General features: G+C 39.9%; 3 protein-coding genes across 4 annotated transcripts in view; 1 reads left to right on the forward strand and 2 right to left on the reverse strand.

The window, feature by feature from the left end:
* LOC129795447 (mediator of RNA polymerase II transcription subunit 1) overlaps nucleotides 1-15,507 on the reverse strand; it is a 1,235,552-nt gene that overhangs the window by 1,212,223 nt on the left and 7,822 nt on the right. Inside the window, exon 4 of one of the 2 annotated variants that reach the window (XR_008751129.1) lies at nucleotides 12,236-14,385. Coding sequence is in view for 1 of the 2 variants with exons in the window: in XM_055836725.1 (XP_055692700.1) it covers nucleotides 13,187-14,385 (1,199 nt within the window). In the remaining variant the exon portion in view is untranslated. Of the gene's footprint in view, nucleotides 1-11,164; nucleotides 14,386-15,507 lie in introns of those variants that run through there. The other variant, XM_055836725.1, reaches the window with a different exon arrangement.
* On the forward strand, nucleotides 112-9,085 carry LOC129795442 (Golgi-specific brefeldin A-resistance guanine nucleotide exchange factor 1). Its single transcript, XM_055836719.1, has 6 exons — nucleotides 112-414; nucleotides 478-676; nucleotides 746-2,209; nucleotides 3,806-6,925; nucleotides 6,982-7,160; nucleotides 8,314-9,085. Exons 1-6 carry the CDS (start codon nucleotides 310-312, stop codon nucleotides 8,899-8,901), a joined length of 5,655 nt encoding a protein of 1,884 aa, XP_055692694.1. The 5' UTR covers nucleotides 112-309; the 3' UTR covers nucleotides 8,902-9,085.
* On the reverse strand, nucleotides 8,985-9,848 carry LOC129795744 (UPF0235 protein C15orf40 homolog). The gene has a single exon (XM_055837224.1). It carries the CDS (start codon nucleotides 9,569-9,571, stop codon nucleotides 9,104-9,106), a length of 468 nt encoding a protein of 155 aa, XP_055693199.1. The 5' UTR covers nucleotides 9,572-9,848; the 3' UTR covers nucleotides 8,985-9,103.

Here is a 15,507-nt window from a genome sequence, read left to right on the forward strand (position 1 = left end):
AATAAGTCAAGAAAATGAATTTGAAGCACCAATATGTGAAGAAAAATGCAATTTTCCATTGAATTTTCTCAACTTTTCCCGCAAAAGGACGTGAAAACTTCAGCGGGGTATTTTTGACAGTCGTTCACATCGCTGAGTTGGAAGTTCGTGGGAAAGTGAAAAATTTTGCAAGTCTCCCAATTTCCACGGAAAAAAGCATTGATTGTGTGAAAATTTTTCATTTAATTACCATGTAGGTGCCCCAGGGGGAAGTGATTGTTGGAAAATTGTGTGAAAAAGTTGGTGAAATCGAAGGAAAAGGGGGGAAAAATGGCCCCGCCAGGAAATGGGATTTTCGTGGTCAGGGGCGAGCTGTCCACCCTGGCAACGGCCATGAGACGTGGGGCACGCTGGAGTGGTAGCAATTCATACCAGGTTGGTCACCCTGCTGTGCTGATTCCTCTAGAAACTTCCTAAAATAATTTGAAATTCCTGCAGGATGATGAACAGGATGGGCTCCTTAGGCCACTACATGACCTCAAGAATATCCTCATTCAGAGCGAAGATCTTCGCCTTATTGATCCAAATGTCTTTCTGGGACCTTTTCTGGATGTAATTAAATCCGAAGAGACCACGGGCCCCGTAACGAGCCTCGCCTTGTCAGCTGTTAATAAATTTCTCTCATACGGTCTCATTGGTGAGCTCCTGCGCTTCATATCCTTTCCAGGAGACACCTGCTAACATCTCTAAATGTTTTCCTTTGTAGATCCCACGCACTCCCACATTGCAGCAACAGTGGAAAACATTGCAGATGCTGTGACACATGCAAGATTCGTGGGAACAGATCAGGCATCCGATGGGGTTGTCCTCATGAAAATTGTCCAAGTTCTCCGTACGCTGATGCTCAGCCCCGAAGGTAGTGCCCTATCCAATGAAAGTGTCTGCGAAGTAATGCTTAGCTGCTTCCGGATATGCTTTGAGCCACGTCTCAATGAATTGCTGCGTCGTACAGCGGAGCAAGCCCTCCGGGATATGGTTCTGCTACTCTTTATGCGTCTACCGCAATTTGTGGAAGATCGTGCTCCCTTCAATCTCACCAAGAAGCTTAAAATGATTGCCGGAAGTGAGGGGCAGAAGAAGCGAAAGAGTAAACAAGTTGTTGGGAAAATTCCCAAAGTGGCAACAATTAAAGTTGAGGAGACTGATGGTGAGCCCATAAGTCCAACATGCCCTGATGCGGGAATGACCTTGAAAGCACCCCCATTGGCTACTACTCCAGCTACCCCAGCAGGGAACATTGTAGACATGCGCGGGAAGATTGCAGAGACACCAATTTCTTCACTTATCCAAACCCCAAAGCGCCCTGTTGACCCGGAAACTGCTGACATGCCCCCTGCTGCGGAGAATGGGAAGGAACAGGATGGGCAGGATGATGAAGGGGCCCCATTGAATCGTCAGGAGAGCGCTGAATGCGATGCCGATGCTGAAGATGAAGCCGACGATGGGAAGGCGGTGGCTAAAAGTGAGAAAATTCGCGAAGAATATGTAAATTCTGTCGGAGTGCGCTTCACCCAGCAACGCAGTATCACCACAACACTCCTTCCCTATGGATTGCCGTGCATCCGGGAACTCTTTCGCTTCCTCATCTCCCTGTGCAATCCACTCGATAAGCAAAATACCGACATTATGATGCACATGGGATTGAATCTCCTTACAGTAGCCCTGGAGATTGGTGCAGACAGCATTGGGAACTACGACAGCCTCCTGGCACTCGTACGCGATGACATGTGTCGCAATCTCTTTGCCCTCCTCAACACGGAACGTCTCACAATCTTTGCTGCTGACCTGCAGGTTTGCTTCCTCCTCTTTGAATCCCTCCGGGGACACTTGAAGTTCCAGTTGGAGTTTTACCTCACAAAGCTGGCGGAGATTATTGGCAGTGAGAATCCACGACTGCCGTATGAGATTAAGGAACTCGCCCTCGATAATATGCTGCAACTCTGGCGGATTCCGGGCTTTGTGGCGGAGTTGTACATTAACTTTGACTGTGACCTGTACTGCACGAATCTCTTCGAGGACATCACGAAACTCCTGTCGAAGAATAGCCTCTCAGCCACACAGGCCATCTACAGTACACACATTCTCTCCCTGGACGCCCTGCTGACCATCCTGGAGGCAATCAAGAAGAATTGCATCGCCACAAAGGCAGGGAACACAGCAACGGTGTCAAGTAAGTTTTTTTCTTTTTTTTTATTTAATTCCTTTGAACTTTGTACTGATTTTTGGGTCAAAATATGTTGATAATTCGATATAAATTAATTTTTAACATAATAAAAAATGAAGAATTTATTCAAAGAATCAAACATTTGTTACTTTAGTCGGTTTAGTTTCTCATAGTACACAGAGAAAAATCGTTCCCGTATTCACACTCAAAGTTTAACTTTTTTTTGAAGTAGATTGGTTTAAATCTACTTACTGAAAATTTTAAAGTCAAGCTACAAATAGGTAGAGACGGAAAATTTTTTTAGTTAAGACATTTTTTTTATGTGAAGAATAGTTTAAGATCTTTAAAGTCTACCCATAGCTTTTTCAAACACGCGTTTTCGTCGTTTCTCTCACTCGCACTTTGTCAAATTGTGTAGCGCTATCACCGTCAAACAAGAAACGCGTTGTTTATACAAAGCAATCGTGTTTCTTGTTTGATAATTTGATAAGACGTGAGTGAGAAAAACGACGAAAATTTTTTTTTTAGGTTAGACTAACGTTAGGGATTTAAGCTCTACCCATACCTTTTGGTAAGAAACGCGTTTTCGTTATTTTTTCTCACTTGCTCATTGTCAAATTGTATCGCGCTGTTCTTATTTGACAGTGACAGCGCGACACAATATGTGAAGGAGCAAGTGAGAAAAAACAACGAAAACGCGTTTCTTAACAAAAGCATTGGTTAGGTCTTTAGATCGACAAATTATATCTGTGTAAAACACGCAATTTAAATTAAAATTTGGGAAAAGAAGCAAAAATACAGAAAACTGGATGAAATAAGCATAAAATAATTTCTTTTTGCTCTTTACAAGATAGTTTTTAAGATTTTTATGGGTAGTTGGGCTTATTTTATCCTAATTTCTGTATTTTTTGCGTTTTTACTCATATTTTATACAAATCAACTTTACTACCGACTTTCCTTCATTGACATTTTTATGAGTTTTTTTTCATTTTCACCGTTCTATTTTATTTTTATAGTTCTCTGCTTATATGTAGTATATTTTTTCAATTTTTTAAATTCTTTTTTTGCGTGTCTTTTTCTTAATACTTTTAACTTTTAATTTTTCTTTATTATTATTTTTCTTCAATATTCAAAGATTTTACTTCTACGCTGCGTTGAAAAGATATAAAGTATCTTTCTTTCTTTTTTTTTACGAATTTCTATCGATTTTTCTTTATTAATGGAATTTTTATTTATTTTTTAAATTCCTTTAATAGAATCTTTATTTTCTTTTAATTCTCTTGATTTCTTCAATATGTAACTTTGAATTTTCGATTTTTATTATCAACCAAATATTCTAACTTTTCCACCATCAACTTGCAAAAAGAACGAATAAAATCTGTTTGAGTGTGTGAATTGATATTACACACTTTATTTTTCTCTGTGTAAAATTCTCAAATATTCTGATTTTACCCAATTTTAGTCTTTTTCTTTAATTTATTTTAAAGTCTTCCCTCGCTAATCAAGGCTTGATTTTTAAAGGTTTTTCTTTTATGAGTTCTAAATAATTTTTTTTAAATGAATTTTCCTTGAATTTCAAAGAAAAATTTAATTCTTCTACAGGACATTCACGCAACAATTCAAGCTGCGAAAGGATCACAATTGAGAGTGATGTGAATGCGAGTGGTGCGGAAAGTAGTGCCGTTGAGGTGGAAAATATCAGTGAGTACATAAATTTGTCTCAATTGGAACGATATCATTGCAATGCTGATGAGAATATCCCCGTGAGTCACGATCAGTTGGCTGAATTGAAGAATAAAAAGCGAATCCTGTCGCAGGGGACGGAATTGTTCAATTCACGCCCCGAGAAGGGGATTCAGTACCTCCAGGAGAATGGTCTACTCAACCCGGTGCTGGATCCGCGGGAAGTTGCGCATTTTTTGCGCGAGAATTCGGGGTTGGATAAGAAGATGATTGGGGAGTATATAAGTAAAAAGAAGAATGTTGAGAGTAAAATTCTCGAGACGTACGTGAAGTCATTTGATTTCACGAATATGCGAATAGATTTGGCATTGAGATTGTATTTGGAGACATTCCGCCTACCTGGGGAGGCGCCCCTTATCTTCCTGGTGATGGAGCATTTTGCCTCGCACTGGCATCAATGCAATGGGGAACCATTTGCCAATACTGATGCTGCCTTTAGGTTAGCCTATGCAATTATTATGCTGAATATGGATCAACATAATTACAATGCGAAGCGATTGAACATCCCCATGACAGTGGAGGATTTCCAGAAGAACTTAAGGGGGCTCAATGGGAGTTCGGATTTTGATCCGGATATGCTGGTGAGTGTGTACAATGCGATTAAGAGTGAGGAGATTGTCATGCCGGCCGAGCAAACGGGTATTGTGCGAGAGAATTATCTGTGGAAGGTTCTCCTGCGTCGTGGGGCAGGACGGGATGGGATGTTCCATCATGTACGCGGGGCAGCGCATGATAGGGAACTTTTCCGGATTGTTTGGGGTCCAACATTGGCAGCATTGAGCTTTATGTTTGACAAATCCACCGATGTGAGCATTAATCAACGTGCCACACGGGGATTTTCGGCAAGTGCGGGGATTTCTGCCCACTATGGGCTTCATGAGGACTTTGACGCCCTCATTTTGACTCTCTGTAAGTTCACGACACTCCTCAATGTGCCCGAGGAGGCAAATGAGATTGCAACAAGTGTGGCCTTTGGGCAGAACGCCAAAGCACAGTTGGCGATGAAATGCATCTTTGGGCTTGTCCATGAGCACGGGGACACAATGCGGGAGAGTTGGAAGAATATCTTGGACACCATGGCGCAGCTATTTAAGCTAAAACTCCTCCCAAAGGGGCTCATGGAAGTTGAAGACTTTTGCGAAGCTTCCGGACGTGTGGCGCTCATTCACACGAAACCCCAACTCGTAAGAGCCGACGCTGGGCTCCTGAGCAGCTTGTACTCCTACCTTAGCTCCGATAGTCAACGACAACCATCGTATGAGGAGCAGGAGATCATCAAAGTGTCAAAGAAGTGCATTAAAGAGTGTCAAATTGAGCAAATTGTTACCGAATCGAAATTCTTGCAATTTGAATCACTTCAGGAGTTGCTAAAGTGTCTCTTTGCATGCCTAAAAGCTCCGGAAAGTCACAAATCTGTTGGGATGAGCTACCCTGAGGATGTTACAGTGTTCCTCATGGAGCTCTCTGTGCGTATCCTTGTGAATAATCGCGATCGTATCCTGCCCATTTGGGACACATGCCGGGACCCGCTGTATCAGCTACTAATTGGAGCAGCTAAGTGTGGTTATGATTACCTCCTGAATCGCACCATTGTGGCCATCTTAAAGCTCGCCATCTACCTCATGCGCAACGAGGAACTCTGCCCAGTTGTCCTGCAGAGTCTCCGTACCATTCTCACCCTCAGGCCACGCGTAATCTTTCGGATTTCCCGACAAATCTCCACGGGAATTTACGAATTGCTCAAGACAAGTGCTCAGAATATTCACACAGAAGCCGATTGGGCGATAATTTTCACTCTCCTTGAGTGTGTGGGTGCTGGAGCTGTTCCTGCGGCCGAATATGAAGAAGTCACAGCAAATGGGACAAAATCCGACGGAGCGTTGAGTAGTGAGGAGGATTCCGGACTTCCAGATCGGGGATACACGTCGGATTCCGAGGTGGGGCGTAGTGGTCAACTGTCCACAATGAGTACACCCCTCGTGAGTCCGGCAAGTGCAGAAAATTGGATTTTGGTCAATAAAGATGCAGCAGATGTGCAAATGGTACGTCCACTGTCACCCATTAACACCCTGGCGTACACCTGCAAGCTAGGGGAGCATAGTCCGGTGGCGCTGGTGAAATGTTGGGATAGTTTGGCATTCATTGTGCGCAATGTGGCTCACATAACGCCGTATAATTTTGAGAGTTGCGTCAAGTGCATGAGAACATTCGCTGAAGCTTCACTAAATGGCGGCCAGAGGGTGCGTCGAGCGAAAAAGGGGACGCCACGGAAGCGTGATGAGAGTAGTGATAGTGATGCAGAGGAAGTTCCCGAAAGGTATCCAACGATTGCAATTCAACTGCTGGATCTCATGCATACCCTCCATACGCGTACAGCACAGATCTTCCGGTGGTGGGCTGAAGAGGGTGGTGTTCTGCCGCATGGTGGTGCCCTCTGGGCTCAGGGATGGTGCCCACTGTTGCAGGGGATTGCACGCTTGGCTACGGATCAACGACGGCAGGTGCGCACGAGTGCCATTACATGCCTCCAGCGGGCACTCCTTGTGCACGATTTGCAGACACTTAGTGGCCCCGAGTGGGCGGGTTGCTTCAAGCAGGTTCTCTTCCCACTCCTGTCGGATCTTCTAGCCGAGGCACCAGCCCCGAATGATCCGAGCCTCCTCGAGGAGAGTCGCATGCGTACTGCCACCATAATGTCCAAAGTTTTCCTCCATCATCTCACCCCACTCATCTCCCTGCCCACCTTTGCGGAGCTCTGGGTGGAGATTCTCGACTACCTGGAGAGATTCATGAAGATTGGCTCTGATATGCTGTACGAAGCAATGCTGGAGAGTCTCAAGAATATGCTTCTCGTCATGCACAGTGTGAGGGTTTTTCACACGGCCGATGGTGTCACTCATGCACCCCTCTGGGACATTACGTGGTCACGTGTTTCCCTGTTTCTGCCCAATCTCAAGGAGGAACTCTTCAGGAATGAAGGTAAGATCTTGTCTGCATGTAGGGGAAAATCAGTAAAAATTGTAAAACTTTGACAGTTGAACAACCAGGACAACCAGGAATCATTCCAAGTGCTCCAAGTCCTCCTATACCTTCACCCACAGTGGCTCAGCATCCTGATAGTGCTGCACTTCCGCCAAAAACCAGCATTATCCTCCAACCACCGGCAGCAAGCCCAGAAGTACCACAAGCAGCGGTTCCCCTGCTAATTGGGCGGGTAAGTTGATTTTGAAATTTGAATTTAAACGTCAAAATGAAGTACAAAAAACAGCCGCTTGAGGTCCTTGGGGGTTTTTGTATGATCCGCCATTTTGGAAAATAAGAAGTTAACACTTTGAGGCCGAGGTTTCTAACCTCAAAAGTTTGATCTTCATTTTCTCTTGAAAGAAAATATTTTCCCAAGTTCTCTTTCGACGATATTGAAGTAATGGAAGTAATGTAAAAACTATCACGATATGTTTAAGAGATTTTATTCTGAGACGTTTATAAAAAATGTCGAATTGACCACGGTGGCCAGCAAAATCCTCCAAGGGATAATTAAATAATTTCTGAGAACAGCTAGAACAGAAGAACTCTCAATTTAATCCAATATTAGTTATCTTTTATTGGTTTTCATTGTGAAAAATGAATTAAAAGTTACCATAATATGATTAACACTGAAGGACAAAACTGGTAATTGCTGCCAATTTGACTTTTGAAAACCGGCAGATTAAAATCTATCCAACTTATCTTGATAAATTCTACATACATCTTTGTGCAGACGACTTCAAATACTAGAAGTTCGTTAAATGAAAATCTGGAAAAACGATTTCTTTATACAAGAAAATTAAGCTCAAAGATTGAGGTTAGAAATTCATGACCTCCAAGTGTTAAGAATAAAGCAATATTACTGCCATTGAGGGGGGAAGTTGAAACAATTTATTCAGGACGTTTTCTTTCATAAAAGAACTTAATTTGTCAACTGAATTATATTTTTTTTGGAAGAAAACTGAGAATTTTGATGATCTTTCATATTTTTAAAGAAAATACTTCTAAAGAGGCATTTGATTCGGCATTTTGAAAAACAGCCGCCATGTTTTTTAAATAGAAATTTCTTTTAATTCATGGTAAAAACAAGCAATAAAATAAAATTCTAGTTTCAGTGAATAAAATAAAGAAAAGATTCTTAAAAGAACTCTCAGAGATTTTTATTGGTCTGACAAAGGAATTAAGACCTTTTTTAGGCTCTAAACACAACGAAATTTTTTATTTTTCTTCCTAAATACAGAAATTTTTGCTTCTTAATTTTCCTGGATAATTTTGGACAAAGGAATAATTGAAGCTTCAAAGAGGAATTAACTGATTTTGAAAATTTCTCTTAATAATTTCAGACTCATTCCCCTGCGGCTAGTGCTCCAGTTCCCATTCTTTTGCATCAGGCACCACAGCCTACACCTAGTTCTCCGCCGTTGCAGCAAACCTTCCTCCCAGCCAGCCCCCCACGCGTTGAGAGTCTCCCGGAAACACCAAAACGCGATGTGCCGCTGCCCTTTGTCAATCCGGACTTTTCAAATGTCATTGATCTCCCCGTGACACCGAGTCCACCGCCACAAAGTGATCCAGGGGTGCCAATGAGTCATCTTTTGGCTGGGAATCAGTACCCCAGCCTCACGAAGGTACCCCCAAATATTGTCCAGAGCTTCGCGCCAGTCTTCGTGCAACCGCAGAATGTGCAAAGTGAAACGGACATTTACAGTGACTACGTGAAGAATCCCTACAATTTAACCCTGCAAACGGATACGGAGCACGATGGGGCAGCTAATGAGAAGCTGCTGGAGGAGAATCGCATTTTGGGATCACCGGAAAAGGTGGCAACGGCGGCGGGTACATCGTCAAATGTTTTCCAATCAGCCAATTACTTTGGTAATGATACTGGAGTCATTCCGCCGGGTTCTGAAGTCTTCTTCGGGGGACCTTAAGGCCTCTGCCGCCGTAACATCTTTAATAAGGGGGAAGGGTTAGCAGTGCGTCTAACGCAAAAGTCATGCAATCTGTTGCTAGATTTTTAATTTTACTATGTTATTGTATTATTGAGTATAAATTATTATTGGACGAAATTGGACATATAAATAAATAAAAAAACTAATCATTTTGTGGTAGAAATGTGGCTTTTTATTGGGATCATGAGGAGGAGGAAGCTTCTTTGGTGAGAATCTCTAGAACTTTTTCCGTCGTTGTGCATCCTTTTGTGAGAATTATTACTTTTTGACGGGATTTGGAACCCCTGTCGAGGCTCACGTCACTCTTCCGGAGAGCCAGAGTGTCTGCGAGGAATTTGACGAGCTCTGTATTTGCTTGACCCTCAACTGGAGGTGCTGAGATCTGGACACCGACACCGTCTTCGCTCACATCGGTGATTTGACTGTGTTTTGCACCTGGTTTGGCATTTATCCGGATGCAGATACAGCCATTCTTATCTGTGGATACTGCACTGGGTACAGCTGGGTCCTTTGGGGGCTTCTCATCTGGTTTTGCTCCCTTTCCGGAACTCTTCTTTTCCGGCTTCTTTGTTTTTGATGACATTGTGGCAATATTTTCACGTGTCAGGGAATTCCAGGCAGATTTAGGGATTTTCCGAAGCACCAGCATTCAATTATTTCTCACTTTTGTACAATTTTATTGTTAATTTTGTGGATTTTTTAAAGATAAATTGAAGTTCTTTAAACTTTTTTTTTAAGAACGTCAATTTGTACTGAAATTTCAAGATTTCAAGCGAATTTCAAAGGTTTCTTGGTCGCTGAATAAGGCCCAATGTTTTAATTTATAGAGTGGACGGCTTCATACGTTCTTAATAACCGGAAATGAAAGCACCAGGCTATAATTTTTTAGGCTTTCCTCAAAAATCGAAGCAAAATTGTTTAGAAAATCAAAACATTTGTTGTAATAGTGTGAAGTTAGCCGTACATCATTCCTTCGTGGAATAGAGGCGGGAAATTCAAATGTTGGCAACACACATATTCTGCATGTCCTAATCCATGGTCACTAATGGTTGAAATCCTTAAAATAATATTAAAAATCGTTCTTTTTTGATAATTTAAAAACTTTAAAAAGAAAAATCTTTTATTTTTGCTCATAAAATATTTTATTTTATTTTATTTCAGATAATATATTTTCAATACTATTTGTTACATTAGAGAGACAAACTTTAACCCTAAATGGCTCAGAACAGAAGGCCGTGACTTTTGGTTGACGTCTTCGCGAAGCAACTTTTTGGAAGCGACTTTTTTGCGAAGACATAACCTCAAAGCAACTTTTTTTTATGCAAAAAAGTGAGAAATACGTGGAAAAATGCATTGCAGTGCCCCCGGAGGGCTTCCCGTATGCTCTTGATGCACTTTCAGATGAAAATTCGCACAATTCTTTTTTTTTTGTCACAAAAATCTTTCGAGGCAACTTTTTTGGCACTTGGAGGAAACTTTTTGGAAGCGACTTTTTTGAGGAAACATTTTTGAGGAAACTTTTTGGAAGCGACTTTTTGGAAGCGACTTTTTTGAGGAAACTTTTTGGAAGCGACTTTTTTGAGGAAACATTTTTGAGGAAACTTTTTGGAAGCGACTTTTTTGAGGAAACATTTTTGAGGAAACTTTTTGGAAGCGACTTTTTTGAGGAAACATTTTTGAGGAAACTTTTTGGAAGCGACTTTTTTGAGGAAACATTTTTGAGGAAACTTTTTGGAAGCGACTTTTTTGAGGAAACATATCCTCAAAGCAACTTTTTTTTGTGCAAAAAAAATTGAAAAATGTGGGAAAAACTGCATTGCAGTGCCCCCGGAGGGCTTCCCGTATGCCCCTAAAGTCAATTTCCACCCGAAAATTCGCACAGGAACTTGAAGGAAGTCATATTTGCAATTTCGTAAAACATTTTTATACACTCAGATTTTGGCCCAAAGATAACACAAGGAAAAGCCGGGTGATGAAAAGGAAGTTCCTGAGATCCCTTAGAAACTTCCTGGTGCAATTGGCAGTCATCCTGCTGAAATTTCAGGCCCTTATGGTACTTTCCGGGCACACATCATACCGTTCCGGAAAGAAAAAAAGTGTATTAAAAAGTGTACGAACTTCAAGTTCCTGTGCGAATTTTCGGGTGGAAATTGACTTTAGGGGCATACGGGAAGCCCTCCGGGGGCACTGCAATGCAGTTTTTCCCACATTTTTCAATTTCTTTTGCACAAAAAAAAGTTGCTTTGAGGATATGTTTCCTCAAAAAAGTCGCTTCCAAAAAGTTTCCTCAAAAATGTTTCCTCAAAAAAGTCGCTTCCAAAAAGTTTCCTCAAAAAAGTCGCTTCCAAAAAGTTGCCTCCAAGTGCCAAAAAAGTTGCCTCGAAAGATTTTTGTGACAAAAAAAAGAATTGTGCGAATTTTCACCTGAAAAATGCATCAAGAGCATACGGGAAGCCCTCCGGGGGCACTGCAATGCATTTTTCCCCGTATTTCTCACTTTTTTGCATAAAAAAAAGTTGCTTTGAGGTTATGTCTTCGCAAAAAAGTCGCTTCCAAAAAGTTGCTTCGCGAAGACGTCAACCAAAAGTCACGGCCTTCTGTTCTGAGCCAATAAGCTAAATTTTTGCTAAATTAAAATTTTTAAATAAAAAGCAATAATTCAAAAAAATCATGTCGAAAATAAAATTTTCTTCTCTGCAAAATACTAAAAATTAATTGAAAAAAAAAATCATTTCATTCAGATTTCTTTTCTCGAGTAAACTAAATAAATGTGAGTTCAACTCATCAGAGATTTATTATAATTTCTTCAGGCTACTTTAAATATTTATCTCCTTAACTGTATGGTTTAATATGATTTTTTTCTTTAAAAACTATTTCTTGAATCTCTTTAAAATTCCTACAATCGTTTTGTTGTTGTTGCAAAATATGCACATCTTTCCACTTTTTATTCATCCCATTTTGTGACTATTTTTAGTCAATTCGTTAGAATATTTTTTTTATTTTGCTTATTTTTCCATGGAGAAAGTTAAGGGAAAATCATGAAAGTTTGTCAAGAAATAAATTATTTATTGAATCCGATTAGATAGACCCAGAAAAATTTGATAAGAAACCCAAAAAACTGAAAAATGTAATTCCAAAAATTTTACAAAAAGAAAAAAAAAGAAAAAAAATATTTTGGAGTAATTCTATCAAAAATCTTTTCTTTTATTTGTAAAGTTTTTGTAAGGATTTGATAGTTTGTAGTTTATGAATCGTTGTTTTGCCGTGATTAATCCTTGAAGGATTTTACTGGCCACAGAAATTAAATACCTACATATTTAACTTTTCGTGATAAATTCTACATATATGAGTAGAAAAGTTTCATTCTTCAAGATCGTCGAAAGAAAGCTTGAAAAGAGAAAATTAGGCTCAAAGTTTTGAGGTTAGAAACCGGAATCAATCAAGGATTTAAAAAAAAAAACAAAACATGGAGCCATCTTGAGAATTGTAATTTTTTGAATCAAATAAACAAACAAAAATAAATAAGAAAATCAAAAGGTCAAAGTTTAAAAAATTCTGTCTTAAAATATTTCATTCTTCATCCTTGTAGTGTGACAAAACAAAGCAGGTATGACGTCATTTTTCGTGTTTTTTAAACAATTTCTTTGACAAACTTTTAAGATTTTTTACAAACTGTATTCATATTTTTCTTTAAATTGCTACAATGTTAATTTTTTGTTTGTACTTTTTCTATTTGAAAAGTGTTTTTATTTAATAAATATGTTTTTTTTTCTTATTAACCTTATATTTGCTTCAGTGATCACGCTACTTTTGTTCAAGAATTTAAATTTTAACGTTTTTTTCGATTCAGCCGCTACTAATTATTCAAATGAACTTTGCACCAAAATTCCACTCAAACTGATTGAGAATCAACCAATGAACAATTCTGTTTGAATTATTATGAACCAATCAGAGAGAACTTATAGTTCTTCTTCTTATTCATTTATATTTCAACAAGAGCTCCACCCACATTCCTTTGAAAACTGGTGGGTGCTTCAATGCAAAGTTAATTTGAATATTTGTTTTAATTTTGAACTCACTGAACGACGAACAAAGTCTTGCTATTGGCTTGAACCGTCTTCCCTCATACTCCTTTCTTTTAGACTTTGTTCCACGATCCTGAGTATAAATTTTGAGTAGCATCACTGAATGCATCCCACAAATGCCCCTTACCTGATCTTCAGACCATTGAGATCACCACAAGAGCATAGAGGATGGCGGTGTGTCATTTACCACTAATCCCAACGAGTGCTTCATCCATTAACTCATCATCCGTGATGCATGGTGACCCCGAATGCGGGGATGGAATGACCAGAGGCGAAGGAACTGGGGATTTAACAATGTGCAGGGAGACACTGGGTGATTGTGGGAAAGTGGAAGTAGTTGGGGTTGTCTTTGTGGCTTGTGGTGCTCTGGTGGAGAAGTCCAGAGCCCCAGAATCGGTGGAAGTACTTTGGATGGGAGTAGGTGGTGCCGAGGGGGGTCTCATTGTGGCCAATGGGGAATTCGTTGAGTCTTTTGTGAGGCTGGATTTACTCGAATCCGATTCAAGGGCACGCGGTGCGGAAGGAGAATCCGCTGAAGAACGCGAAATGGCCACTGGAGAGGGAAAGGGAGACGTCACGAGGGATGTGGGTGTGGAAGGATTGGATTTTACACCGCTGGACTCACGATTGGGGCCAGTGGTGGTGGTGAAAACCAGCGAATCCTGACTGAGACTCTTTGCCAGGGAGATTTCTGTGCTAAATACTCCACCATATTTCGGTGATGTTGCCGAACCGGATGACGTGCTGGCTGTGAAGGGATACTTGCTGGGCAGTTCCTTTGATAGGTAGTCGGCGAGGACTTTTGTCACACCACCACCTGTGCTCGTGACACCCGGAAAACTCCCGGAGCCACTATTGCTACCCGTTGGGGAGGCCATCATGAGGGGGATTGGTGTTGTGGGTGCAGACGACGACGAAGCCGGACGGGATTCCTTTTTCACCTCATCCGTGGATGCTGAGCGAGCGGAGAGTTTGGGTATTTGGAATTTCTTATCGAGTGCCTTCATAAAGCCCTCCATGGAAGATCCAGCAAAGCCCAACTTCTTCATTGCATCCGCTTCGCGATTTGCCTGAAGGAAGACACTCTCAAAGGTATTCCTCGATGGTGGTGGTGCTTTAGCCTTCTCAGGGCGTTGCTTTGTCACCTCAGACGCAGCATGATTGGCAGTAGCTGCTGCAACTTTTGAGAGATCACTCCCAGAGCTTGTCTTTGTGAATCCACCACCATTGCCACTCTTCGTGGACAAGCTCCCGGAGGAATTGGATTTCTGGAATGAGGGACGGTTGTCTGAAGAGGAAGATTTCGACGTGGAAGTAGAGGAATTCTGTTGCTGTGATTTCTTCGATGCTGGCCCACTGTTGACACCAGGTTTGAGACCTAGAAATGAAGGTTTGTTTTTTTTCTTTAGGGATCAGCTCCTACCGGGGTCAAGGATGTGTGAAGAGAAAAAAATAACAGCATGCAGAGAGAAAATAAACCACCATAAACACCAAACAATTCGTTAAAATTTAAAATATTTAAATTTTAACGCACGAAAGAACACGAATCTGTCGTTTTTTTCCAGAATATTTGAATTTGATTGATTTTTGAATTTTTTAGTCAGAATTTGTTTAAAAATTAAAATATTCAAATTTTACTTTACGAAATTGCACGAAAGAACACGAATACAACCGAGCTGTCAATTTCACGAGATCTGCTGTCAAATTTGACAGTTTTTTGATTATTTTTTTTAACAGAATATGAATAAAATTTAAGAAATTTCCATTAAAAAAAAACGAAAATGTACAAAAAAAAACACGAATACAACCGAACTGTTATTTTTTTTTTTAAATTTTCCTGTCAAATATGAGTTTTTTTTTCTGTCAGAATTTGTTTATTTAAAATAAAATACTTAAATCTAAATTTTACTTTAGGAAATTGCACGAAAGAATACGAATACACGGGGAAATCATCTGAATAGATGGAGCCCGTATAATTTAAAAAAAAAATACGAATACAACCGAGCTGTCAATTTTACAAGATTTTCTGTCAAATTTGACAGTTGTTGATTGTTTTTTAACAGAATATGAATAAAATTTAAAACATTTTAATTCTAACACACGAAAATGTAAAAAACACGAATACAACCGAACTGTCATTTTTTAAGATTTTCTTGTCAAAGACAGATCTTTGAATTTTTTAACCAGATTTTAATTAAATTATAAATTATTTCAATTCTAACACACGAAAATGTATGAAAGTACACGAGTACATCCGAACTGTCATTTTGACGAGTTTCCTGTCAAATTTGACAGATTTTTAAATTTCTTTTTAACAGAACTTGACTTTTTTTTTTAAATTTAAATTTAAAATTATAATCGATTAACCGTTTAAAATATGAAATAAAAACGGTAAAATGATTTTCCTTTAATTTTCTCATTTGTTTCCTTGTTTACGTGAATTATTAATTAATTTAATTGGATCTTCTCAAATTCTAGATTTTATCAATTTTTTCAGACT

This window comes from Lutzomyia longipalpis, chromosome 4, assembly GCF_024334085.1.
Source record: "Lutzomyia longipalpis isolate SR_M1_2022 chromosome 4, ASM2433408v1".
Lineage (NCBI taxonomy): Eukaryota > Metazoa > Arthropoda > Insecta > Diptera > Psychodidae > Lutzomyia > Lutzomyia longipalpis.